This window comes from Halictus rubicundus, chromosome 15 (assembly GCF_050948215.1).
Source record: "Halictus rubicundus isolate RS-2024b chromosome 15, iyHalRubi1_principal, whole genome shotgun sequence".
NCBI classification, from domain to species: Eukaryota; Metazoa; Arthropoda; class Insecta; order Hymenoptera; family Halictidae; genus Halictus; species Halictus rubicundus.
The window spans coordinates 7,875,353-7,902,505 of record NC_135163.1 but is presented as its reverse complement, the minus strand read 5'-3'; the positions used below and the strand labels follow the sequence as shown (position 1 = coordinate 7,902,505).

At 42.8% G+C, this 27,153-nt stretch overlaps 5 protein-coding genes across 9 annotated transcripts in view; 3 read left to right on the top strand and 2 right to left on the bottom strand.

Moving 5' to 3' along the window:
• The window catches only part of Stl (ADAMTS metallopeptidase stall), a 313,677-nt gene that overhangs the window by 13,051 nt on the left and 273,473 nt on the right, over positions 1-27,153 (top strand). The gene's annotated exons all lie outside the window — the stretch shown is intronic.
• LOC143361460 (dnaJ protein homolog 1) overlaps positions 1-27,153 on the bottom strand; it is a 253,582-nt gene that overhangs the window by 7,495 nt on the left and 218,934 nt on the right. Inside the window, exons 1-3 of one of the 3 annotated variants that reach the window (XM_076800874.1) lie at positions 545-1,220; positions 318-466; positions 19-243 (exon numbers count right to left, since the gene is read on the bottom strand). The exons of 1 other annotated variant lie outside the window; for it this stretch is intronic. In XM_076800874.1, the coding sequence (XP_076656989.1) occupies positions 19-243; positions 318-466; positions 545-948 (778 nt within the window). In that variant the 5' untranslated portion in view covers positions 949-1,220. Of the gene's footprint in view, positions 1-18; positions 244-317; positions 467-544; positions 1,221-27,153 lie in introns of those variants that run through there. One more of the 3 variants, XM_076800875.1, reaches the window with a different exon arrangement.
• Positions 1-27,153, bottom strand: part of Psr (bifunctional arginine demethylase and lysyl-hydroxylase PSR) — a 175,134-nt gene that overhangs the window by 29,342 nt on the left and 118,639 nt on the right. The window lies entirely within an intron of this gene.
• On the top strand, positions 1,232-4,858 carry LOC143361461 (uncharacterized). Of its 3 annotated transcripts, none has more exons than XR_013083456.1 (3): positions 1,232-1,890; positions 1,969-4,589; positions 4,691-4,858. XR_013083456.1 is itself a non-coding variant. In XM_076800881.1 (3 exons), the coding sequence occupies exons 2-3, from the start codon at positions 1,806-1,808 to the stop codon at positions 3,720-3,722; spliced, it is 1,839 nt and encodes a 612-aa protein (XP_076656996.1). In that variant the 5' UTR covers positions 1,232-1,685; positions 1,759-1,805; the 3' UTR covers positions 3,723-4,858. The 3 variants fall into 3 exon arrangements, 2 of the variants coding, with proteins under 2 accessions (XP_076656996.1, XP_076656995.1); XM_076800881.1 differs by having other exon boundaries at positions 1,232-1,685; positions 1,759-1,890; positions 1,969-4,858; XM_076800880.1 differs by having other exon boundaries at positions 1,969-4,858.
• The window catches only part of Amon (prohormone processing protease amontillado), a 57,699-nt gene continuing 35,533 nt past the window's right edge, over positions 4,988-27,153 (top strand). Inside the window, exons 1-3 of the mRNA XM_076800451.1 lie at positions 4,988-5,614; positions 24,239-24,343; positions 26,088-26,355. Of these exons, the coding sequence (XP_076656566.1) occupies positions 5,213-5,614; positions 24,239-24,343; positions 26,088-26,355 (775 nt within the window). The 5' untranslated portion in view covers positions 4,988-5,212. The remainder of the gene's footprint in view (positions 5,615-24,238; positions 24,344-26,087; positions 26,356-27,153) is intronic.

Below are 27,153 nucleotides of genomic sequence, written 5' to 3'. Positions count from 1 at the left end.
GACGTGCGCGCGTAGTACTTAGTTCATTCTCCTCGAGCAAGAGATCGAATAACGTTTTGCTAGGCTGAGCATAAGGTTGAGAGTACACAGAGCATCCCTCGCTTTTTGGCAACTCGTTCCCATAAGTGTTGTCTTCCCCAACCGATATACTTGATTCCGATGGAGTTGGACTACTGTACATTCGACCTGATGACTTTGTATGGCTACCAATTTGTTTCTTACGGTCTAATATCATCTGTTCATCTATAATCAAAATTACGGGTAGATTCTTACTTTTATAAATATATTGTACATAATATTACAAATATTGTGACTACTTTTAGCAATGAGAATTTCGGGCGGATCGTTGTCTATTAATCTCCACCAGCCAGACTCTCCTAATTCTACCGTTCCCGATTTAAAAAATATACCACTATAATGGGAAAGTGTTCCAGATATGGTACCGATCCAGTTCTTTTTCCTTTTACTAGAAATATAAGAAGCCAAGTCAGTCGACGATTAATGCGTTCTTCTTCGAGTATGGATAGACACAGTCTTAACTTACACAGTCTTTTTGAACAAGTAATCCCAATTACGATCTACAAAAGTACTGATGTCAGACTTCCAGTGGAAGTACCCTCTTTTGCTGATACCGCTCGATTTCTCTCGTAAATTGTACAGGGTCAACACGATTACATTTAGCCATGGCATTCTGTTACGAGCTACCGTCTCCTCTCCGAAAGGATTACAATTGGAGCAATTCAATTCGAAGAATACGTCTCCTACAAAGGATACTGGTACGCTTCCTCTTTTTAGACATTCTATGTGAATTTTCCTTGAGCATCCACTACAACGCAGTGCTGGTTTCTTATATGGATCACACAAACTTTCACAATTCTTACAAGTTTCGCCCTCCGAAAAATTAACAGGTTCTAATTTCAGTCGTCCTTCATCGGTTGTTTGAGACATTGTTTATTCACGAGATAAAATACAGATTGTTACAATATACAAATGTGATCTATTCATTTAGGTTAAATACTTAAAATAAAACATTCTTGTCAGCTAGGTATAAATTGTGGCTCGAATTCTTTTAGTGACGAAATATGGTTCGAAGCTTAAAAAATTTGTGTGTGTGAAAATTAAATGTATTATAAGAAAAAATCAGCATTTCGTGTGTTTGCAGGTTATACATCTGTATACTTTTGTGATACAGAGTAGCTGCACCATAGATAAGATACATGTTTGAGGGACCCTCAAATAAGCTTCGAAATTTTACTAGAAGTGGCGTTACTATCACCTTATGTCACTATACTCATGACCAGGCTGCGGATCTTTATGTAAAATAAAAATTGTCGGTGTCAATTACAAGAAACAGTAACCATATAGACCTTTTTTTTCTTCTTTAATAGTATTAACAAGCTAAAGAAGTTTCAGACAGCATACTCGAAATTGAAATTAAATATCGCTTTCTACCACATATTCAAATATTGCCACGCTTTCCAACGTTTTCATTTTTTCCCCTGTTTTCCTATCTATGTATTTTGTATGTCGATGTCGAGATTAATAAGTTCTGAAGTTGCACACTTACCTTCACTTTCAATTTTTGTTACCGTGGAACATATGAAACAGATTAAAGCACCGTGTATATACAAATTTAAAGGGAAAGTTATAGAGTAGTTTTTCATATTGTTGCTACAGAATTTTTGGTAGGTTTACCGGCATCGTGGTTATTATAAGTTTGTGAAATATGTGATGTATGATGACACTGTTTACGTTTAGCCTTTGATCGCTAACCCGTATGTTGATCGATTTCATGATTCGATTTTATGAAAATTATGAATAAATATAGTAAGTCATCTAAAAAATATGGTGCTCATTATGGGAATAGAAAAACTGACAACACAGAAGAAGGTAAGGAATATAATTTTATTACATAAAAATCTTGTATACTGTGTTTGAACTGGTGTATCTGCAAGCCGAATGTTTTAGATCCGGCTAAAAAAAGTATAAAGCTAGAAGCAGAAGTTAGTTCTCCTAAAAATACTTCGGAGTTACGACTATCTGGACATAGTACACCGATTCGCAGGAAGGAGTACACATATGATCCAGAGGAGTCTTCTGAACTCTACTATAACTGTAGTCCAATCTCGCAGTCATGTACTCAAGATGGTGGCAATGAAATTGCATGGGACTGGCAAGTTTCTGTTCCTAAAAGCTCCAATGACCAATCAAAGCCGCAAGCCAATCTCGTGGAAACTCCCAAGAGGACGAGACAGTTGCAAAAGAAAAGAAACTCCAACTCTCCTCTGTTGCAAAATCCACTTAAAAGGAAACAGATAAAAATAGAAAATATGGAGAACATTGGGAAGCTGACTGCTGAGTTGAAAGCACTGACAGAAAGGATGAAAAATATCCAAGGAAACAGCGAGGTCCAAACTGAACAGGAAAGTAAACTAATGATAGAGTTGGATAATGAAAGCGATACAGATTTCATGATGGATGATAGTGCTGACAATCACAAGCCAAAACTTACTGTTGCCAATGCTGATAAAAAAGACCGTAATTACGAAGAGCTCTTTGACGATTCGATCGAGGATTCAATGGTAAAGTGCAGTCAGGAAATCGAGGAGAAGTTGAAAATAAATAAAAGTAAAGGAAGTATGGAATTGTCTGTTGTGACTGAAGAGAAAGACACAGATCTGTTTTCCTCAGAAAAAGAGACGAATTATTTAACGATATCTAGCAACTCTAATATAAAAAATTCTGATACCTCTAAAAGTTCTTCGTCACTGGCCATAAGCACTAATTCAAGGAAGTATTCCACCAATTCCAGTAAAACGAGCCTAAGTGGTTCAAATTCCAGTTCCAGAGATACCATTACAAAAAAATGTATTTTAAACAACAATGTTATAAACGCGCAGAACGGGGATCATATGTTAGAAGCGAAGGATTTTTCAGATTTTCCGGACGATTCGTTCGACGATTGTTTAGCGAGTTGTGTAGAGGGTGATAAATTACTCTCCAAATTGTCGGAATACGATTTCGTCGTTTCAGATACGATTATTGGCTCGAATCATCACAGGAAAACTATTTCTAGGCAAAGTACTTCTAATGCCGTAGGGACTAAGAAAACTCCGAGCAATTGTGTTGCAAAACCTTCCAGTACTAATATAATATTCAATAAGTCCAACAATCACGAAAATTCAAGATTCATTAATCATGATTTGGCAGACAATCATAAATCTGCGGGTCGCAACGAACCGTTTACCATGAGCACTACTATGGAAAATCGCAAGTTCTTCAAAACTAAAAGTCTGTCGGATCAGTATTTCCATCAAGTTAAAAATTCTAACGTGAGTAATAAAATAAGTAAAGCTGTTGCACCGTTGAACGCCCATGGTTCGTCAGTAAGTACTAGTTTACCCATTACAAGAGATCAGAAACAGTATGCGAGTAATAATTTTCCATCGAATAGCGGTACGGAAGTTGTGTGTCTGGCAAACAGATTGGAAGAAAAAGAAGCTGGCGATTCCCTCATTAAATATAAGTCCACTAGTAATTTAAGCATCCTCAGGGAAACTGCCAAATCGACTCAGTCAACACAGTGTACCCCGGAGGAGATAGAAAGGAAGCGTCTAGAGGCAAAAATGAAATTGGAAGCCAAAAGGAAACTGCAGCAGTGTTCAATGACATCCAGCACGCAGTCAGAACTTCCACAGAAGAGGAAGCCAGTGAAAAGATGATGGTCCTGAACAAAGTTCACCTGAAAGGCCAAGCAATGTTATTTCATTTACAACTACCGATGTGCCTAGTACCAGTATTTCTGTGATGTAAACTGTATCACGTTTATATAAATGATTGTAGTTGACAGATATTTTTTAAACAACACAGACATTTAAATTTTAAATATTGTTATAAATCGTTCTTGAGATGATTCTCTTTTCTACGTCGATGGAATTACTATTAATTTGCAGCGATAATCGATGAATTATAAGAATCGCACAGGAATAAATAATTAATGTGTGTTATATTGGTTTTTATATATATTTATTTTGTTTGTAATACGTGATATGTGCTTACTCGGTGCCTTAACGTAGAACAGATGTTATGAAACGACTATGATACTTTGTACAACGTTAAAATACTAAATATAGAGTATTTTATCAAATATAATTTCTATACAAATATATGCTTAATTTTCTTTAGTGGTACATATTCATGTTCGGTGCTCCTCGTCTGACTGAACCAGGTATATACTACTGCGCGACTACGATTACTCCAAAATATCAACTTATTACTATTTTCTATTAATGAATCTTGTATCCGAGAATGCATTGCACATAACTTTGCCAGTAAATAAGTTGACAAACTCTCCAACCAGGATATTACAATGTAAAATTGAAAATACACACCAGTGTTTGATTAGCCTTACGTTTGTACTACTTCTGCGCCAGGGGGGCCCCATCCGCGCATGCGCGAGCACCCGACCGAGCAGCGGCAACAATTACCAAGATAAATGTCGGCGACACGAGCGATTTAAACAAATCTATTCGAATAAATATGTACGAATCCCAAACAATCCTGCCACGTTGCGCGACGCTATCGTCCAGGTAACTCACCGCGCATGTTTACTGCCATTACGACTATACTTTTCAATCGATACACCATGTGACGTCAGTCCGCGATACAGCCGTAACATATCATTTTGCAGAAAACGGATTTCCGTATAGACACCGATGAGAAAACCTTTTCGCGGAAACAATCTGAGAATAACTCGCATTCATTACTTTCATTGCGAAATTATAACCTAATTCAAGGACTTCGGTAGGACTGCAGGAGCGACTGCGCATCCGTGTGCGCATGGCGGGCGCTACGAACACTCAAACTTCCAGTTCGAACACGCGAAACAGGTAGTCGTAACACGATGAAGCTAGTACACAATTGTTTTTGTTGATATTCCGGTGGAAGTTATTTACCCTATCTATTGCACGCTTTACTATTCTCTGGTTTTTCTCTTCTTTAGATTCGTTATATTACCAGAAAATTGGCGCGTATCGTGACAAGCGATGCTTCGATCGGTTCCCGCATGACCAACGATCGCGCAAGCTCGTAGCAGGGGTTCGCCGCGCATGCTCGTCGATTGGGGTGCGTAGTGGGGGCTTGCACCCCGATCTCTGATTGGCGGAGAGGGCCGATCGAGAGCCGAGACGAAGCCAGTCGACCAGCGGCAGGTATGGCGAGAGCACGTGTCGTTTCGATTGGTGCGCGCGACTCGTTCGCCTCGTACGTCGGCTCGCGCCACTCCGTCACCAGTCAGACGAACATCGTCGCCAGAAACAGCAGCCTCTTCGCCATCGATCATCGCCGAGGGAAACCTGTCCAGGACAGCTGCGAACGGCGGGCGGCTCGCACGTTCAAACTACTCGAATCGAGTGCAGTGCACGCGAATGCGATACACGTCAGCTACGCACGTCGCCGGCCCGTCACGATGCTACTCGCGGTGATCGCGCTCTTAGTCGCCGGCACCAGCGCCGAGGTATTCACCAACACGTTTTTGGTGAAGATGCGGCAGCCCGCGGAGAGGCACGTCGCTGATCGCGTGGCCGCCAGGAACGGGTTCGTCAATCTGGGACCGGTACGTGACACAGCTTCTATTTCTTTTCTTTTCTTTTCTTTTCTTTTTTGTTTTTTGTGTTTTTACTTCGTGACAGTTGTTGTCGGGTACACCGGAAGTTTATTCCCCCGCAGCCGGTCACCTTGACGCGAGCAGTACCTTCTCGCGAAGTTGGGCACATTTTATTTGAAATAAGATGGTGACGAATAATTGTCTTGAATACTTTATTGTTTTCCGTTTTCAAATGACACGGAATATTCACTTCCACTCGGCGTTAGATTATCTTTTATTTCAATTACATTGATCGAATAGAATAATACTGATGTAAATAAATAAATTACTAAATTTATTATTATTTATTTTTGTAACCACTTGTTGTTCAAGAATAAGGTGATATTGAAATTTCGTAGGCTTTGAGGGTTTATTGAACAGATATTTTAATATCCAATAAATTAGTTCCAAGAGTAAAACTTGAGACTTCGTAGATACGAAAATATGAAAATTTGAAGAGCTTTGGAGTTTTATTGAATATATATTTTACAAGTCAATAAACTAGCTTAGTATAAGGGAAAAATTCAATGAAGATTTTACGTGGCAACAGATACGCGTCGCCGGATCGATTTATTTTTAGATAGCCGCAGTAACTATAAATTCGAATGAAGGAGTTCCAGTAAATTTACAATTCATGGGAGTTCGTAAATATAAAATGACGCAGAACTGCGTCAGCAGCAGCGAAGGAGTTAATAATGGGTTGGTGGGAAAGTAACGTGGGATTCCCTCCCTTTATAAAACAAATGCTTCCCCTATCAATCATCAATTAAATATTGGGGAGTTTGCGAATAATGCCGTAGAGAACAGTGAATATTCTTTTTCTGTTTATCGAACACAGTAACTCTTTTAAAAAATTGATAAAGCTCGGAAAATTTGGCCAGAGAGTTCCGAAATCCCGCAACAAGGATTTCGGTACCTTCGCTTATCAGGTGGGAGCCGATTAGACTGTAGTGTGGCGGGGATGATTTATTAATTAGTCGGAGCAAACAAGTTGTTGATGGTAATCAGGCGGGAGCTTATGTAAACCGAACCTTGCGCGACCGATCCTGATCCTAGAACAGATTAGGTTGCTACTGGGATTCGGGAGCCTGTTGAACAGACACTGCATCGATGATCGAGTTACCACCGGAGGAAATTACATATTACATATTGCTTTCGTGGTGACCTTTCGTTTTAACCGGTTTTCTATTTCACAATCATTGAAATTATAAAAACGTTTTCATGTATCTATTTTCAAAACATCTCTGTTTCTGTCAAAGCTGCAACGCAGTGTTTGCAAGCCTTGAGCTTTTTTGTATTCGACCTCGTTTATGACTCCTAACCCTTGCCTTCTGTCCCGGTGACCCTCCGTTCACCGATTCCGTCCTTCACAGGCAAGAAGTTTTTGTTTACAAAGCCAGCAACCTTTTCACACATTTTTTCAAAAATTTTTTTGGGATCTAAGGTATTTATTTCAGATCGGCGGTATTAAATCCATTGTTTCTTTGTAAGCGTTGCGGATTCACCTAACCCAGGCTTTTTTGTATTCAACCCCGTCTGCGGACCCTAACCCCTTGTAAACTGTCCTGTTGACCTTCCGTCGATCAATTCTGTCTTGAGCTTCGCAATCTGTTTCGTGAACCCTTCACCCTTCTATTCAATTTCTCGTCGCAATATATCCATTTTTATTTTCTAGACCCTGCTCTTTTTTTGCATTGAACCTTATCTACAAGACCTAATTTCTTTGTCAACTGTGTCTTGGCGACCTTCGGTTGAAAGGCCCAGTTATTAAGTAGTTAATCTAGAAAAACCTTGAATCGCCCGCAGGAAGAGACCTCGCCGGTTTTCGCAGTTCTATCGGCCGGAAAATGGAAAAATATCGGTCGAGTCCGATGGAGGTTGATGGGAACCGAAGAATTGATCTTGGGGAAAGCTGTCGCGGGTTCCTGCGGGCTATTCTTCTCCGCGCCCCGGTGTCGGTCACAGCACGAGATCACCTGACACTGACACATATCGCTAAGCGTAGCACGTACGCGTTGCGGCCACGCCAAGGAAATTGCTTATCAGGGGTGAAACAGAGTGTGGCATGGGGTGAATATGCTGGGATGAGAATGAAATCTTTGTCGGTCGATCGATAAGTTTGTCCAGCCGGGGGAAAAAAAAACGATGAAACGCGGGTGTTTACAAGCGAGTCGCCAGAATTTCTAATTTCGTCTCTTGCCTCTTCTTTTCGAAATTTATACAATTATAGATTCACAGATGTTTCGCTAAAAAGTTTTGGTTTCAACCGCATCGATAATTTTGCTGAAAATAACGTATTCGAGAGTATTTACATCTTTCCACCGTTTTAAATTGCACTGCTTTTGCCTACTTTTTGTACGTTTATAATCGATTTGCTACCACATTAATTTATTTAGAAGTCCAATTCTAATAAAATTCTTCTTAATGCACCTTGGTTAGTCAGAGGCCTGTGTTAATAGGTTTCCAGTAGGTAAAGTGCGAAGGATAAAGTGCACAGGGGTTAAAGCACTTTGTTTAGGGAACTGCATCATTAAAAAGCCATTAGGAGCTCAACGCTCTCCCACTGCTTGTCCAACCCCCTGCTCCACGTTTTTTATTTATAGTTAACGAACGTTTACCCTGGTGACCAAAGATCGATACGAAAAGAATCGAATTTTATTTCGATTCGAGAGGAAATGAACGACACGTGCATATTTAATAAATTCCTGACAAGACATCAAAGTGCATGGGATCAATTGTTATTTAATTACGTTCTTTGAAATTTTTCTCGACGAAAGTTTAGTATGTTGTCTGGCGATACTGTCGCAGAAAATGTAATTTCCTTTGAAATGAATAATATATGCGTTTATAATGTCGGACAGAATTCGTGAAAATTGCTTGTCTCGCTGACATTTTCCTTTGTTATTTCGAGACACGTGTTCCGAGCTCTGCGACTCGTTGATGAGTTTAATTCCCTTTGAAAATGAATGAAACGTGCATTCGTTACGAGCGAACGTGTTTGGATAATTTTTTCCTCGACGTTTCTGTCACTGAAAATGTGCCTTCGTTCAAGATCGTCACTGCATTTGATGATAATTGAATGGAATGGATTAGTGCATCGAGGATCGTTACGAAATTTCTGTTCTCGCATATTCGCGAGCATGCTGTCCTATGCGCGAGCAAATTTTTGGCGGAATCCACTTATCTGAAAGCGAGCACTTTCCATTTGAACGCGGATGATAGTGGGGAGAAAATTAGGTCACATGAAATGGAGTTCTACTGTAACGTACAGTATCTCTGTTTGCATTTCTACTGTAATCATTGTGAAAGATATTTGTTTATGTCGGGCGTATTATTTGAACAGTTCTAAGGGGTTTAAGGGGTCTAAGGGGATCTCATAGGGCTTTCTACTCGCAGGGTTTTCTACTCACAATGTTTCGTACTCATAGGGTTTCCTACTCATAGGGTTTTCTACTCATAGGGTTTCCTACTCATAGGGTTTTCTACTCACAGGGTTTTCTACCCACAGTGTTTTCTACTTATAGGGTTTTCTACTCACAGGGTTTTCTACTCACAGGGTTTTCTACTCACAGGGTTTCCTACTCACAGGGTTTTCTACTCACAGTGTTTCCTACTCATAGGGTTTCCTACTCATAGGGTTATCTACTCGTAGGGTTTTCTACTCATAGGGTTTTCTACTCACAGGGTTTTCTACTCACAGTGTTTCCTACTCATAGGGTTTCCTACTCATAGGGTTTTTTACTCACAGGGTTTTCTACTCACAGGGTTTTCTACTCACAGGGTTTTCTACTCACAGGGTTTTCTACCCACAGTGTTTCATACTCATAGGGTTTTCTACTCACAGGGTTTTCTACTCACAGGGTTTTCTACTCACAGGGTTTTCTACCCACAGTGTTTCCTACTCATAGGGTTTCCTACTCACAGGGTTTCCTACTCACAGAGTTTTCAACTCATGTTGGTTCCTACTCATAGGGTTTTCTACTCAAAGCATGTTCTACTCATAGTGCTTTCCACTCACAGGGTTTTCTACTCATGTTGTTTCCTACTCATAGTGCTTTCTACTCACAGGGTTTTGTGCTCAAGAAGGGCAGATCTCCCCTCAAAATCGCTGAGCATATGGATCATGCTCGCAGCACGATTCTACAATAGTAAAAGAATTTTATCGTTGTAAATCGATGGTAGCGCGGATCGATAGGAATTAGCATGACGCGTTCTCGCGTGGATTTGCGCCGGGGCTCGCTCGGAATTAATCTTATCGTCGCCGGCGTATGTTACGTATTTGTGACGTGGGTTCGGACCGGTTTCCGACTGTTTCGAGCACGTTCCCCGACGATAATGCGGGTGCTCGTGACAACAACGAACCCGGGGAATCAATGCCTCCGGCGCGGCCGATCGGTACATGCCCCCGGTGAATATCGGTCGTTCATGCGGTGAACCGATAACGAGTTCTCCCGAGTTGATATAAATCAAACGGTGAAGTGGAGCAAGGATAAATGTTCCACCATACTCGCCGCTGCCGGGGCAGATTTTACCGCTGTTATGCGAGCAATTTGTCAACGCTGCGCCATCCCTGCGAGGAATTCGGTATTCGGATCCGGGATCTCGGGGACATGATCGTCTTGAGCTTGTATTGAACAACGTATTTGCTTGGAATTAGCATAATCCAAGCTAACGTCGATATATGGTTATACATAATTCAGCGTACAGTGTGAACTGAATGTAAAACGTTTGCTGAAACCCCTAATTTTGCAAGCTATTTTCTCGGTCGCCATGCAAGATATCCGAACAAACTCGAGTGGAAGTAATAACCGCATGTTAGCGCTACTACACATAATTTTTTCAAAATTTTAGATCCCCCGTTAAGGTCAGAAAAAATTATTCTTTAGAGTCTGGTTTTTAAGGTAACAGGAACAACGACGACCAAGAACATCGGAACCCCTAACTTTACAAGCTATTTTCTCGGTCGCTATACAAGATATCCAAACAAACTCAAGTGCAAATAACAGGTACATGTTCAGAGTACCTCGCGTAATTTTTTCAAAATTTTAGGTTCTCGATTGACGTTAGAGTCCGTTTCGTAATCAAACATCCAACGGTCTCGACATCGTGAAAAATTCACTAAAAAGTTTACAAACCCTACCCCTCCGGCCAGCACGGAAAAATTAATTAAAAATCCGGCGAAGTAGGCACAGCCGGAAACTTTCCGCGTCTCCCTCGCCACGAAACAAACTTCCACTTCTCCCGCGGTGTCGTTCTTCGTCGTCCGGGTAGGTTCCGCATTCTCGGACTAACGAATTTTCCCGGAAATTAGAATTTTCCGCGGGCGGATGGTTAATAGAGAGCGGGACGCTAATTGGCGAGTGGACCAGTTCGAGATGGATGATTTACGAGGCGGGAACGATAAGGAAACTTGGTAGGAAGTTGTTGCTCGCGATTACACCGGGACTCGTTGATCCAGTTTGCGAACGGGACGAGCTTCCGGTTATCTTGTCCGGCCTTGACAAACGGGTTAAACGGTCGTTTCTCTGCAATTGGAACAATCCCTTGGATCCCGTTAGGGCCTCCCGTGTGAGGGCAGTGAAGGCAAGTGATCTTTAAGAATACCGAATAGTTACACTAAAAAGAATTATTAAAAATTACCTGTTCTAACTGTATCCTCTTTAGACGTTTCAAGCCACCCCTTGAAGAGTTGAAATCTTCTTCGGAGAAGAATCGTCCGAAGAAATGGCTCTCGGAAGGACGCGAGAGCTCCGAGGAGCACGAGTGGGAGCCATTCGCAGGACAAATTGACGGGGACGTTGTCTCTCGCGACTTTCGAGACTTCAGTTTATTGCACGAGTTGAAGAAGGCTCCTTGGGTGCTGTGTCAGTTGTTGCTCCCCTCGTTCAATTCTATTATTTTGCTGTCCGAGAAATTTGACCTCGCATTTATTATTATTATCGATTTTCGTCGAGCACCCTTCTTTCGATAAATGTTCTCAAAAAGAGAAATCCAAATTGTCCAATCCCAGAGAATTATAATTGTTCTTCTAACACTGGGAAAGTATTTAAAATTTTAATACAGTATGTCAGAACAATAATCAGAACAGTTCTCGCGTGAACTTGGTATCGACAATGGCGTTTCGATTTCCCCGAACGGATTCGTAAAAATGCGTCCCGATGTAAGCGGAGTCACGTTCGAGCGAGCAGAAAAGAAAGGGGTCGCGAAGCTGAAGAAAATTGAACCCCCAGACGACTGTGTGCCTGGCGTAAACACGTTTCGAGTTACGTTTGCTCTTCCACGTTTCGATAATACATTTCCAGAGTCATCCCCGGCGCTGCTTCGCCGTTCCTTTTAGCGTACTGTTACACTAATGCCACTTGTTACGCGGCTCCCCGGCCCTCTAATTCTCCCCGGTTGGATTCGTGGATTCATCAGACGCCTTCGACGCCCACGCGTTCGCGGAAAATCGTAAATCCCCTTGCAACGACGATCCAGCGTTCCGTCATTATCTGTTTGCTCGATCTGTGAATAGCGTGCATGGGTGGGACTCTTTGATCACGGTCAAACAGACGATTCTACATTAATTACTGATTGGCCAGTGCCGGGGAGGACCAATTTGTGATAATAGAATGACAAATATTTCTCTTCCGACGATTTTTCTTCTTAGATTAGTACAGTCTCTGTTTGTACCAATATTTCTAAAAAAATCTAGCTCCAAAACTTATAATGTCTCTTCTTTGCACTTGTAGTCAGGAGTGGGCGTGGTTTCTTGGCCCTCGCTCTCCAAGGAGCCGGGGCGGTGCTTCTTGAAGACTCGGTGCAGTGTCAAAGTAGATCTAACGCAGTACAAACCAAATCCTAAATCAACACAGCCCCTGTTTATATCACTATGTCTAAAAATCTAAAAATTATAATATACCTCTACATTTGTAGTGAAGAGTAGGCGTGGTTTAGCGGCCCTCGCTCTAGGAGGAGCCAAGCAATTCTCCCTGGAGATCTAATACAGTCTCAAAGTAGGTTTAACACAGCACAAAGCCAGTGCTAAATTTGGAGTCCGGAGTGGGCGTGGTTTTGTGGCCCTCGCTCTAGGAGGAGCCCAGCAATTCTCCCTAATACCATCTCATACAGTCTCCTAAAACAGCACACCCCCAATGCTAAATTAGCACAGTACTTCAATATTTGTTAAAAATCCAGCTCCAAAAGTTATAACGTCTCCTCTTTGCATTTGTAGTCAGGAGTGGGCGTGGTTTCGTGGTCCTCGCTCTAGGAGGAGCCAAGAAATTCTCCCTGGAGACCTAATACAGTCTCAAAGTAGGTTTAACACGGCGCAAACCCAGTGCTAAATTTGGAGTCCGGAGTGGGCGTGGTTTTGTGGCCCTCGCTCTAGGAGGAGCCCAGCAATTCTCCCTAATACCATCTCATACAGTCTCCTAAAACAGCACACCCCCAATGCTAAATTAGCACAGTACTTCAATATTTGTTAAAAATCCAGCTCCAAAAGTTATAACGTCTCTTCTTTGCACTTGTAGTCAGGAGTGGGCGTGGTTTCGTGGCTCTCGCTCTCGAAGAAGCCAGGGCAGTGCTCCCCGGAGCAATTTGAGTTCACGGTTGCGCTGGAACGACACTCTTTCTCAAAAATTGATGAGTGTCGAAGTCGATGGAGTCGTTGGAGTTGCTGTGGACAGGCTGGATAACGAAACGGTTGGAATTCCGTCCAGGTACAAAGTGCGAGGGCGTTTTCAGCGTCGAGGCTCGCGAAAGAACTGTCTCCGCGACAGATGTAATTTATCAGCTCGCGAAACGGAATCGATCCTCGTCGAACGCCATATTTACAATGCCGGTGACGCTGTTTCACAGTATCTGGATCCGTCTTCCCCGATTAATCGTCCGGCGTGACGTACGGCCACCGACTATCACTGTGATCGATCGGCACTGTCGTAGTCAGCGAACTGTGCGGCCATCGAGGTAAAAATGTGGAAACGATGGGAAGCGATGGAAGACGTCGGAAGAGACGAGAAGAAAAGATTGTCGGGGACAGAAGATGATGAAAATGATAATGGGGATGGAAATGTTCGAATACGAACGAAGGGGGCAAACGATGCAGAAAAGAATTTCGGACAAAGAAGAACGGAAAAAGGTGGAGAAAATGTAAATGGGGGAGGAAAAGTGGACGATGAAGAAAAAAATTCCAGAATAATTCGCAATAATGGCTCGCGATAGCTAAGCAGAAAATAAAAGAGTATAATTGACAACTGAAAGAAAAGACAAAGAGGGAAAGACCGCTGAAAGTTAAGGGAGAGGAATAAATTAAGAAAATGATTGAAGAGTAGAAGAAGACAATAGCGAATAAATGAGAAGAACAGCCATATCGCGCAGCTGCCGATGCTAAGCAGAGAATGAAAGAAAAAAGAAAATTGATACCGCAAAAAGACTAACAAGAGAAGAGAACTGAGCATAAAGAAAGGTAAAAAGATGGATTATTTTAAGAAGAGAAGACAAGGGGATTGCTGAGAATAAAAGAAGATAGTAATAAGGATTCAGTTGAGAACAGAAGGAACAGCTGTCCGCAGTCACCGTCGACAAATCGCGTTTGCCGAATGGAAAACAAAAGGGGAATAGATTCTCGAGGCTATAAGAAGCAAGACACGCGCATCATAAAGGTAAAAGAAGCCTAAGAGGGGAGGAGACCGACAGAATCAAAGAAAAATGTGAAGAAAGTGGCGATAAAAGAAGGCAATTTGAAATAAAAGAACAAAATCGTCGCAGAAAGAAAACAAATTGAAAAAAAAATCGTCGAAAAATGAAAGAAGAACGTACTTGCGAACAAAAGGGAGGGACGAAGAAAAAGAGAATCGCTATAGTAAGTGGAGATAAATTTGTCAAGCCGAAAATAAAAGAAGGGAAGACAAGATTCTGGAAACAAACGGAAAATTCGTGTAGATTCTCGAGAACAAAAGAAGAGTAGATAATATTGCATAATTAGAGTTTGCGCCAACAACGACTAGGTAGATAGCGACACTAATTTTTTACGACCACCGCGAAAATGGAGGACAATGGAATCCGGGGATTTGGTCTAATATGGAGCAGAAAAGTGCTCGCTCGACTGTAAACAATAAAAAGATTAGACGTTGAAGAAGCCACGCGAAAATAATCATTTTAAATGGGTCGATCGATCGATCGGAATGTGTTGCGGTTACGCTGGCTGTGTTCCAGGTTTGTGTTGGTAAACTTTGACCCGATACGATCCTGGGAACGGCATGTGCTCCCCTAATTCGGTGTTGTTCTCCTGTGTACTCGCGGAACTTGCGACAGCGACCCTAAGCGGTTGCAAAGTGCACGCGTTAAATGTCGCGGTGGAATTAAGTTCGCGAAAATCTATTTGCGACACGCCCTTATCATTTAATTAACGCGTTAACTGCCGAGTCGGTGTTCATAATAATTCTGCAGGGTGAAAACAATTTATTCAATCAGATTTTTAAATCCAGACAAATCGTTCTAGTGGAATAAATCTCGCTATAAATTTTCATTGAACACTCTGCTCGTCCCAGTTCGAAGAAACCTGACTACCCGCATGCAGGTTTAGCTTTCTGAATACTTATCGCAGGTTTATTTTAATCTTCACTATACCGGCTCGCAGACGCGTATCTTCTCGTTCGATGCTATAGCAGTCGTACGTTCCAATTTGTTGCAAAAATGGAGGGCAAAATCAATTCCGTCCGTTGCGTCAACGCTGTCGCTGTTTTTACAGGATCGTTTCAATAATTAAACAGCCCGTTTATTGATCTTGCCGTCCCCTCATTTGGAAGCTGCGCTTTTCGCATCCTTTTTTAGGATCTACGTGAAAAATTGAAAACAACGCGATGTTTCACTAGATCTTCCGGCTTCAATTGGCTAGAAAAAGTACGCATTTTTTATCACAAGATAATTCTATAATAAATGTTAATTTTTTCTTCTTTCTCTTTTCTCATTTAACGACCAGAAAAGTTGGGAAAGGTCGAAGCAATTTATCCAATGAAATGAAAACTGAAGTTCAAATTTACGATTCAACTAAAGCTGGAAGTCAAGATTTATTTTTCAACTTGCAACGAGAAAAATTCTGTAATTACAAGCGAATTTGTCAGACTGCGAAATACATGCGAATGTGCATTTTCCTAAAAAAAAAAAAAAACGACAGATTTCTTGCAGCAACATTTCCCACAGAACAAGCTAAATTCCAAACGTGCAGCGAATGTTTCTAAACGCATTTACCGCATTCTCTGCATCATCGAAAATTGTCACGAGCCAACTGCATCGACACGTCCCTAGTGCAAAACCGATGAGTGCAACTATCTCGTCAAAGGTCCAGCATCCTTTGGACTCGGGTCCGCGAAAGTCCACCGGTGCATTCGAAATGCATCTCGTGTTGCATTCGGGAGAGTGACCGTGGGCAACAGCGTTGCAAGTGTCACAGGCCACGTCCATTACGAACCCGTGGCTATGCATCGACTATGCAGATTTCTCGGCTGCGAGCCCCGTTGCGCGTGCAAGTGTTCGGAATCGATGCACTTTCCGATGGTGCGTCCCACCGTGCGGAAAAATTGCATACCCGGAAATAACGGAAACGAAACTATTCTTAGTATTTCAGACATTTTCTGACCGATGACCCAATTACTGTGGGTTTACCAACTACCGTGCCTACATTAATTATACTTAATTTTAAAGCAGAATGAATAACTAAAACAGAGATATTACATTTTCTTCATTAAAATCATGTAAGATCGTATGAAAACTGGAAACAAGTGATGCAAGTCGACGAAGTGCGAGCCATACAAAGAAAAATAAAATTCAAAATTCCTATCATGACATGATACAAGCCTCAGCAATCAGAGTGTCAATAAATGCGGAAACCAATACAATAAATTCGGAAAATTAAGCAACAAATAATTATACAACCCACAGGAAACCAGTGATACAAATTGACTTTTCAGATAACCAGAGGCTCTTCAATTCGAGCAACGAATCTCGCACGAAATGAAGAAGTGTCACATAAACAGCTATAAATTCAGGATTGCGTGACGTCATTGCCCAATAGGAGTTCGCCTAATTCTTGGAGCCGGGGCCAAGAGCGAGCACGGGACGCCCACGAGGGGCAACGGTGACAGCCAGGTGACACGGTGCAGGTCCACTCTATCGATCAAGCCTAATCGGCGGATAGCAAAGTGGCCTCTTTGACTTCGGTATCCGCTTTGTCTCCGGTAGTCCGTCCGTCGAACTATCCCTTAATCCAGTTTGACTTGGGGCTACACGTGTCACGTAATCCAATTAACAAGCGCCCACCCGAGTGCGTAACACCGAGAGCGCAATCCTGTGCCGTTTCCAGGTGTACACAGTTCCAGTTGGTCAACGCTCACACACACACACACACACACACACCCGCACACAACACGAGTGCGCAGGTTTATTGTCCTCCCCTTCGCACGACGATTGCATGTAAATGCAATTTGCAGGATGCACGGGGACGTGGTTCGGGGTCGCGGCTGGAAACGACCTGCGAGAAACAATTCTTTGACGGTCCGCGCTGGAATTGCATCCACTATCGCATTATTCTTCGTTCGATTGCTGATGCGCCAATCTCTCTTTTTCTTTCGACGATCGGGAGACAGATAAGTGGGCTGCTTTCTGCGAAATGTTCGCAGGACTTGAAAGGGATTGAGAAGTTGCATTCGCTATTGAATTTATCAATTCAGTACTGAATTTAAGAATTTTTCAACTCGAGCGAAAATGTAATTGCCAGGGTCAAAGTGTGACATTATGAACGATGAAACAGAATTTTCAAGAATTGGTGAAAGAATGTGCTAGTTTTGGTTGATGCTATTCTGAAAAATCCGTCGAGCAATTTTTCCGTCGCATCCTTCCGAAATGTCGACGAATGTCGGCAGCGAAAATTCGGTTTCATAGTGTTTCGAACGGAAGCAATGACACCGTGCACCGAGCGTCGCTCTACACCCGCCGTGAAATGAGAAAATTCCTTCCCAGCGATCCGAGCGGGGACGTTTTCTGTTTATCCACGTGCCGTCTATTGGAATTCGAAGCTGTTTCCATCCTGCGAGCTCTCTCGGCTCACTTTTGAAGTGTCGTTGGCTTTCGGACAATCGATCTAATCGGTTGACACGACCGAACGGTCAATTTGGTGAAACTCGGTCTCTGTAGCCACGCGCAATTTCAGACCTGTACCAATTTACCGCGCAATTAATCGCTCGGAGCCATTTGGAATTCCGTGGCATTGTCTGTAAGGTTTTTTAATTTGTTGGAATTGCTAAAGAATTATCACTGAATTATTACTGAATTATTACCGATTTATTAGTAGCCAGTCTCCGGTGTCTTGAAGTTTGTTTACGTAATTGGTCGTTGCATTGAACATTACGTTGTTACATGATTCACTACTGATAATTCCACTGTAACAGTACTAGTAATTTATAGTTGCTTTCAAAGGGAGATACAGGAATGTTAGCGATCAGATGATCCATTTTGCCAATCGATTTCCTTGATACCTTTGGCTGATGCTTTGATACCGTGCACGGTGCCTGTCGCACGCTATATTACACGGATCGTGGGTCTGTACACAGCTTCTTGTACCGACGCATGAATGCGCTTCAAAGCAATAGTCGGTCAGGTATTCGGTTCGAGTGAGACCGATTATCCTGCGTGTTACAACCTAAAGTTAATCCTCCGTGTTCAAAGGATTAACATAAATGCCGACGATAATATCCCCTAATATATCCTGGAAATATAGACATCCCTACCCCATATAATATCCATGAGAAATAACAAAGGGTCCATCCGGGGATTAAGGTAGCCAAGAGAATGCCCTTCGGCCGATTTCAACCGGAAATTGCTCGTTCGATAGCTTACCCAGATAGAACCCTTTCTGCCAAGTTTCAACCCTGTACCTCGTCTGTAAGGGTAGTTACGTGGAGAAAAGGAAAATCCAGTTTCTGCCCCATATTCCCCCTCGAGTCGCGTATAAAAATTCTATGAAAAATCTGACACGTTCACCACATCGAACCACATATTCGAGAATTTTTTCCGATTTTTTAGTTGCAAACTGTGGCTGTAAAAAAATATGGAGGACCGGAAAAAATTCGGAAAAAAGACAGAGGGGTGAGTTTAACGAGTTTCTGCATTTATTCAGGAAAATCTTGGTGGAATACGAGAAAATTGTCTGTATCAACAATTTTAACACACTCTTGACGATATTAAATTTTTTTGAAAAATGCTACCCTTTCTTTGTCTCACCCGAAGAAGCTATAGCGTCGCTGCAACTTTCCAAGGTTTGTCAGTGTACGGTCGATCATGCTATCAGTCTCCATCGCTCGGAGCAGTTCCGGCGATCCTGCAAACAAAACCGAAGCAGGTTCGTTTCAAAAGTTCACGCGTGGGCGGACAAAGGCGGCCCGATGAAAGTTTTCGGGGAACGGCGCGCAATTACGAACCGCGTTCGGCTGCTCGCATAGTTTCGATCGATCGGAACGGTTGGTCGGTCGGTGCCGTTTCGAGCACGAGCAACGATATATATCACTCGTGGAAACCTGATAGCGGGAGAGCATGGGGATGATAAGGCGGCGACGCACCTCCGGTTTCCCTGTCGCAGGGGGTTGGCGTCGCCTCCTTTCCGAGAGGCTGTCGAACCGCATTGGTGGATCGATCGGACACTCTAGGCGGTCCCACTTCCTCCGGTCGCTTTTCTTTTAATTCGGAGGGGCAGAACGGCCTGTTTCCCTCCCTTTGCCACCATTTCCCTTTTATTTCCCCGGGCGAGAAGGAAAGGGCTCGGAGGGCGCCCTCAACGAAAAGCCACCCTTACGGGCCTCATTTGAACCGGAGACTTTTGCTAGTGTTTCATTTGCTTTGTAAGAATATTGAAAGAGTATTGAAAGGCTAAGAAGAGCTTTTTTTGAAAAATTGTCCCAGGAAAGCTGAGGGGAGATTCTCTTCGAAATTGATACCAAACCGTTTTGCTTTCGGTCTAGTGCACTCAAAAATTAGTGTGCTTAGAAAGATAAGTCTTTTCTAAGTAGAGGGGCTCTGATACTTTCCATCAATTTTGTCTTTTTAAACTGGATTATTTTTTGTTTTCGTGTAGAAGGACATTTCATTAGGGATTTATTCATGTACATTACGTTGCTCGTCGAACGTCATTTAATATGATCTGTGATCGTTTCACCTTTCGTTCCCCGCATTGAAATTTACATCACCAGACAGGACATACGTAAACATTAATGGCGTTGATCTCGGACAAGTGGAATGGGAGCGACCTTTTGTCAGACGATTCGAGATGGAAATGTTTATTGTGGGTTACGATAAACGGGAACAGCTTTTGCGAAGACTAGTAGAACGGGTAGACCGTATTGTGGGATACGTAGAATAGACGACCTTTGGTCAGACGAGTGGAATAAAGGATCCGTACATAACGATATATGCTTGTACACTGCTGTGTAGATCCCGGATTGCAGAATATGGGCGATGCAGAGACGGGAAGGTGGAACAGGAATTATATGCAGCCAGGCTGGTAGAGATTATGGCAGCTCGAGCTGGATCTAGAAAGGTCAATTTATGTAAAATTGTAAACCTGAAATCGTCACTTTATTCAATATTGGAAATCTAAAATCGTCCATTTATTCAATATTGGAAATCCAAACTCTTGAATTCACGTAAAATTGAAAATTTGAAATCGTCAATATATGTAAAATTAAAATTCTAGAATGGCCCATTTATGCAAAATAGAAGATCTAAAATCATCAATTCACCTAAGTGTCTCCAGTAATTCATTTCTTCGCTGATCGAACAAGTAGAAGGGGTAGAGACTACAAGAACAAGTAGAACAGCTCTTAATACAGTCAGACGACTCATCAAACGAGATTCAATATATTTAGGCGAGGAAGACAGAGCCAACCCGCAGCAGCGCAAGTAGAATAACACAGTTGATGGTCAGACAGACTGGAACAGGATACTTTGCGGTCAGATAATCGGGAGCAGGCTGGCTTAGGCGACTGGAATATGCTCTACTAAGTGGAATAACGCTGTCTACGATAAGGGAAAGTGAAATAAATCGTCCCATGGTCGGACACACGGCTTCTGCGAATCGTGCGATTCCTATCTGTCGCGGGAAAGTTAGTATGCGCTCCTCTAATTAAAGGATTAACCAGCGATAACTTAGTGGACGTTAACTATCCGAGATGGCTCGGATACGTCGACTGGGGATGATGCATCCACTTCCGTAAAGTCGGTGACGCACGGTAATTAACGGATCCCCGGAAAACTAAACGATTCTCATTCGATATCGGAGAGTCGAATCGAGCGCGCCACTTGACGTATTTGCGCCCGTTATTTACTTGTTCGAACAACTTCGTCCGCGCGTAAATATTGTCTTTGCAAAACGAAGGGGGAATGTTTAATATTTGTCTCGTCGAATCCAATATTTCCGAGCAATCCTAATCGAGCAAGAAACGATTAGCAGATCTTTATTTAAAAATTGGCCGGAACAAGTCTGAACAAAATTCTTAAAAGGTCACGCTCTCCCTCGGAAAATTCGAAAGAAAATTCCAGGGAAAACTGGAACCCGTCATTTTTCGAAATCGTCGAACAATTCCAGTGTAAAAGTCGGCCCCGTACAGTCGCGGCGCAAAAATGAAAAAGGGCGCGCGCTTTAATCCCAGCGTTCCGCCCGGTCGGAAATTATTTTCGAACTCTGATTGTTTTCCCGATACTTGGAGCCCGGGAGGGAAGCTATTCTCCGTTTCTCCGGTGGCCTTTCACGGGGAAAACACCGTGTCAAAGTTCTACGGCTGCTCTCGGCAAGTTCTCGCCGAAGGAGGGACGATCATGCTTCAAACTCACGATCCTGCCCCGTGCAACACGCGCGGTTATCGATGCCAGACCGCACGTGACCGCGCGCGTTACGAGAAATCCTGTTACGATATTGGAATCCGTCCACGTTGCCGCCGATCGATCCTTGTTCGTTTCACTCTGTGGATTCCGCCATTTTCTAGCGTTTCGGGGTGCGAGAGCGACGCGTCACCCGGAAATTGGGTCGTTCTCGCCTGGTGAAACGAACCATAAACGCCCGGGAAAATCGTTTTATCCCTTCGCTCCCTTTCTTTCCATTCTGCCAACGGACGATTCGATTTTGTCCACAAGAAAAAGAACTTTGCATCATTAAATTGTACGTTGTTAACGAGACTTGTAGTACAGTCCCTTCCCGGATTTGATATCCTCTTGAAATTGAATTTTTCGGAGCCCTAATACCTAAGTACTAGCCTCGGGTCCGTGCTGTGACATAGATCGTGTAGGGCTGCTATTTTAGTAAGGCGCACTGCGTACCGTCAATTACACTAAATACAAATTAATAAAAAGAAATGCCACAAATAAATCGGTGAAAGTCCCATAAAAAATAAAGAAGTTTTGTAATTGAAAAATTAAAGATTATTTGAAATTCAATTAAAGATGGAGAATCGGCACTTTGTGATAGGGACACGTGGGCTTTAAGCGACACAAATTCAAGGGTGTTCTTTAAGTCAATTTTAGAATGTCTTCCCGTAGGAATTTTTTAACGTTTGAGGGCTTAAATTAAAGGCGAAACTCCGTAATCTAGGATAAGCGTGCTTAGGCTCCAAAAGAAACGCGAGATTATGTTGAAAGATTGCTGGAACTCGACTCGATTTTAAGAGAATTTTTCGAGTCAATTTTAGGTTACCCTCCCACAGGAATTTTTGAATATTCGAGAAATTAAACCTGAATGACCACACTTGGCGATAAGGGCACTTAGGTTGAAAAACGAGTAGAAAACTATTTCGAAAAGTCGATGAAACCTGATATTGAATTCGGGCAAGATTGAGACAAATCTAGGAGAATTTTAGAATGTAGAAACAATTTGTATCTATCTCTGCTGTAACATATCGGCTTCGTGGATCTCGCCTAAGCTCGCAGAAGGTGTGTAAGCGTCCCAGAAAGAGCAAACAAGGTGTTGGTGATTTTTGCAACGGGGCACTTTTCGCGTCTTCGGCCGGGATCGACAGCTTCGTGGAACTAAGCACGCGGAAAGGGCAAATAGCACGCGCGCGCGTTTAATCTGCCATCGGTCAGTCCGATCGATGCCCTATCGCGTGGCGAAGTTATTAATCGGATAACACAGTCTACACACCGTACTCGAGATAACTTTATCGGCCAGTAATTGGCTCGATTGGATTGTTGGTGCGACGCCTTGATCTCCACCCTTTGCTGATCGTTGACTTTTCTTCCCGACGTCCGATCGACGCGACTGTAATTCTGCGTCCAAAGATCTTGATCCTTCGATCCAGAATCGGGTGACGTAACTCAATACCAGTACTGTTTCCGACCACAAAAATTGGGCAAAATTAAAACAATCTATTTCGTAAGCTACAATCTGGGAAATTAAGATTTCCGATTTCAATTACTCTTCTAATCCTCTTATATTTTTACTTTAAATTTTTGCGAGAATTAAATGAATCTAATTCCCTAAAATTCTGACCGAATTAGTTTCTGTTCAATCGATCAATCAAGTAGATTATTTGGAATTTATAATATTCCATTCTCCTCGCCTAGGGGACTCAATTGTTGTACTATGTCATAACCGGAAGGTTTGACCCTTTGCACTCGGCGCTATATTCATTCTAAAACTAAATTTTTCTTCCGTCTTAGAGTATTTTCATCTTATTCATACGAAACTGATCCGATTTCCACATATAATGTTTAAATGTTTAGTAATCTGTAAAATACAAATTTTGTAACGTAACAAATATTTTGTGAAATTTCTCGTAATTTCTTTGAAATAATGCCACAATAATTTCTAGTGGTGCTTCAGAGTCGCCACTCGAGTGCAAAGGGTTAATAATTACGTGTAACACGAAATGTTCCAGTCGACGAATCTGTGCGACATCAGTATCGGAAACAAAGAGGGAGACGAAAGCTTGTGACAACTTGTTGCACCGGGGTTAGTTTGTTAGTTCTGTTGCTACATCCACGCACATCCGGAAGACGCCCCGCGTAACCGCTTCCGCTCTGTTTCCGTGGACTGCCGGGGAGAGATTACACTCCTCGGGATCTCCACACACGTGAAACACGCTCCCCCTTGATGAGGAGAGAACGAGGGGAGCGGATAATGCGTTTGCCGCGTAGCAGATGTGCTTTACTTCAGCCTCGCTCGAATTTCCTCGTGGTTGTTTCGCCTCTGCGTTGCCACGTGTAATTGGTCGACGAGGAATTTAACAAACTTGTACCAACAACGTCTCGCTGACCGTAATTTCCTGTTTCCCGAAGGTGTGAGAACACAGAACATTAGACTGCTACGTTGGCGAAACTTTCCCTCGGGAAACCAGAAATTTCGAATTTTTTCAAATGCAGTCCTGCAGATTTTGGCGAGGAAACATCGAGAATCCGAGTTTCAATGTTAGGCGATCACTGGTTCGAAAGTTGCACGCGCGCAATTACTTGAACCGAACATTTCTCCAGGAATGAAACGAAGAGGAACGATTAAACGTCCCAGTGTAATTTAAGCAAACGATAGCAGCGCTGGCAAGGCACCCTCATTAACGATTCTGTGTTGTTCTGTTCAAGGTCCTGGGCAGTCAGACGGAATACCATTTCGTGCACATGGCTCTGCCGCACGCGCGCAGCAAACGCTCGGTGCCGCACACGAGAAGGTTGAAGGTGGACCCTCTGGTAAGCAACATCCTCCCTCAGGTTCCCACGATAAATATTTTTTCTACGGCCGGTATGTAATTCCGCTTCGTCGCGTCCCGTTGTGTCCTCGGCAGCAGGAAGACGAAGAACTCATTTTCCTCGACGAGCGTCCCATACATAGGGGCACGGGAGAGGAAAAAAAAAATAGTAATCCAATTCGAAACGAATTAACGCGTTAAGTGCCAAATATCAACCCCAGAAATTCTTACAAAATCAGAGTCATTTAATTAACCCTTTGCACTCGACGCTATTTTCATTCTAAAACTAAATTTTTCTTCCGTCTTAGAATATTTTCATTTTATTCATACGAAACTGATCCGATTTCCACATATACTATTTAAGTGTTTAACAATCTATTGAATACAAATTTTGTAATGTAACAAATGTTTTGTAATATTTTTCGTAATTCCTTTGAAATAATGCCACAACAATTTCTAGTGGTGCTTCAGAATCACCACTCGAGTGCAAAGGGTTAATGAAACCACAACTAGACATTTCAAATGTGTTATAGGGGACGCTGTCTTCACCTGAATTCGAAAGACTCCGATAACATTCGGTTCATCTGGATAATGATAATTGATTCCGGGAATAAAACTCGCAAGCTGTGAAATTCAAAATTGGTTAAAATTCAAAATTAGAAGATTGCGCAACCCTGCGCCTACATTTCCATTGTTCTGTCTATCCTATGGGATTATGCGTGAGAGGAGGATTGTACAGATCAGGGCAACGATTTCATCGGAGAGAGGTCCGTGGAAATTCACCGGGTAAACCGAGCGAAATTAATCGCGCGACCGTGGGCGGTTTGTGCGGGGCTCGATTCAGGGGCACGCGATCCATCAGCCGGCTGATATAAATGTAAATGAATACCCAATTTCGAACGAGGCGGCGAGAACATAATCGAACGGGGAACAGATTGCTCGCATAAAATTACGGAGCTTTGACGGAGTCGCTTCGCGCCGCGAGTCGTCGTTATCCCGTTGAAAGAACGTCGTCCTCCTTCCGGTCTCATGCATTTTCATCGCGCGAGAAACGGCCGACGATTTCTCTCGATCCTCCTGCCCCGAAACCGTTATCTATTTGCGTCCCGATTAAACATTCCCTCGACGGAAATACCCCCATTGTTTTCGTAATTGCTTGCCCTGGGCGGGCTGCGAGAAAAATAATTGCTGATTTGAACGGGCAGAATTAAATGAAGTGTCGCCGTACACAGCGAGAATTGAATAGAGTGTCGTCGGAAAGAAGAAAAATAATTTACGAACATTTGAGAACATTTTCGCAAAGGAAAAAGTTGCTTCGAACGATCTCAGCAATCAACCCTTTCAAAGTACATTTTTGGGACACCCTGTAGACTTAAAAATGAAATTCTATCGCAGATTTAAAAATGAACTTTCCCGCTGATATATTCATTGTTCCAAAGGTTACATTCTGCAAAATGCAAATAGCTCGGTGGACTAGTCAGCACCATACGTTTTAACTTTCGACCGACAATCTGAAAAATGCAAATAGTTCGACGAACTGGTCAGTACCATACATTGTAACTTTCAACTGGCAATCTGGAAAATGCATTTCAACTTTCAACCGTGCAAGATGAGAAATAATATGACACCTTGACATTTTTTTAATTCCCCTCCAACTTCAACATGTACTCAATTTTCCAACGAATCCATACGATCCGTAGTTTAATGCGATGATCGATTGACAAGGAATTTTTTCAACGTTCCAGGTGCACACAGCAGTGCAACAGGCAGGGTTCAAGCGAGTGAAGAGAGGCTACAAGCCCCTGAGCGTTGACAACCTTGTGCCGTTGTACCAGATGAGGAACCCTTGGAACCCTGGGAACAGAGACCCGTCAGACCCGTACTTCCAGTACCAATGGTACCTGAAGAATACGGGCCAAAATGGTGGCAAGCCTAAGTTAGATCTGAACGTGAAGGCAGCCTGGGCTCAGGGAGTCACTGGGAAGAACGTGACCACAGCCATAATGGACGACGGTGAGATTTCGTGTCTCCGTTTGTTAAAACTTTCCCAATAACATCCCCTAAATTGCCATGATCTTGGTTTGGACGTGGAGAAAGTTTTAGGAAAAAGAATCTCTGGATGGTGGTTAATGTACAGAGCCTACTCGATATATGTCAACAACACGAGTCTTGTCAGCGTCTTGTATCGTCCAGGAGACATGTTTACACTCCTTGGGGTCCGAGGCCTCTCGAGCTTCGCGGGCCCTCAAGGGTCCAGGGTCAAGGGTAGTGGGGATAACTCCACGACATTTACCATCCAGGTCTTGGCGACATACATAGAGAAGTCACTGTGTCATTCTTCTGCTGTTTAAAATTATACCCACCTATTTGAGAATCCTGTCTACTAAAAATCTGGTAAAATTCCAAAAATTAGCGAGACATCCTTCGTAAAGAAATAATCATTTTCCGAAATTGTTGGAACGTTTTCTGGTGGTGCTGCAGGACTCAGTTCGGTGTTCGTTTGTCTCTCCCGATGAGAACGGCAAGAACTGCCGGTCACCTGATAGGTGAAGGTAGCTGAAGCTGGCTAATTTACCGATAGCTTCTGGAGTCACGTTGTGAACTAAGACGTAACAGGTAGTTGAGATTGCGGGGGCGAACGTGACCCAGCTCAGAGACAACAGAGAAAGAGAGAGAGAGAGATAGGAGACTTAGATTGTTTAAGGTGGAAGATCCCGAGGCTCTGAGCATCGACTGATCGTGGACTTTGAAACGGGACCCCGGCAGCCATTAACAATGGTCACGTTGTCGTCGGCGACCGGTATAGTTCAG

Excerpts from the sequence above, each read along its gene's own strand:
- LOC143361461 (XM_076800881.1), top strand. The coding sequence starts at position 1,806 with ATGAAAATTATGAATAAATATAGTAAGTCATCTAAAAAATATGGTGCT. Across the intron at positions 1,891-1,968 it reads AACTGACAACACAGAAGAAG|ATCCGGCTAAAAAAAGTATA; the intron begins GTAAGGAATATA and ends CGAATGTTTTAG.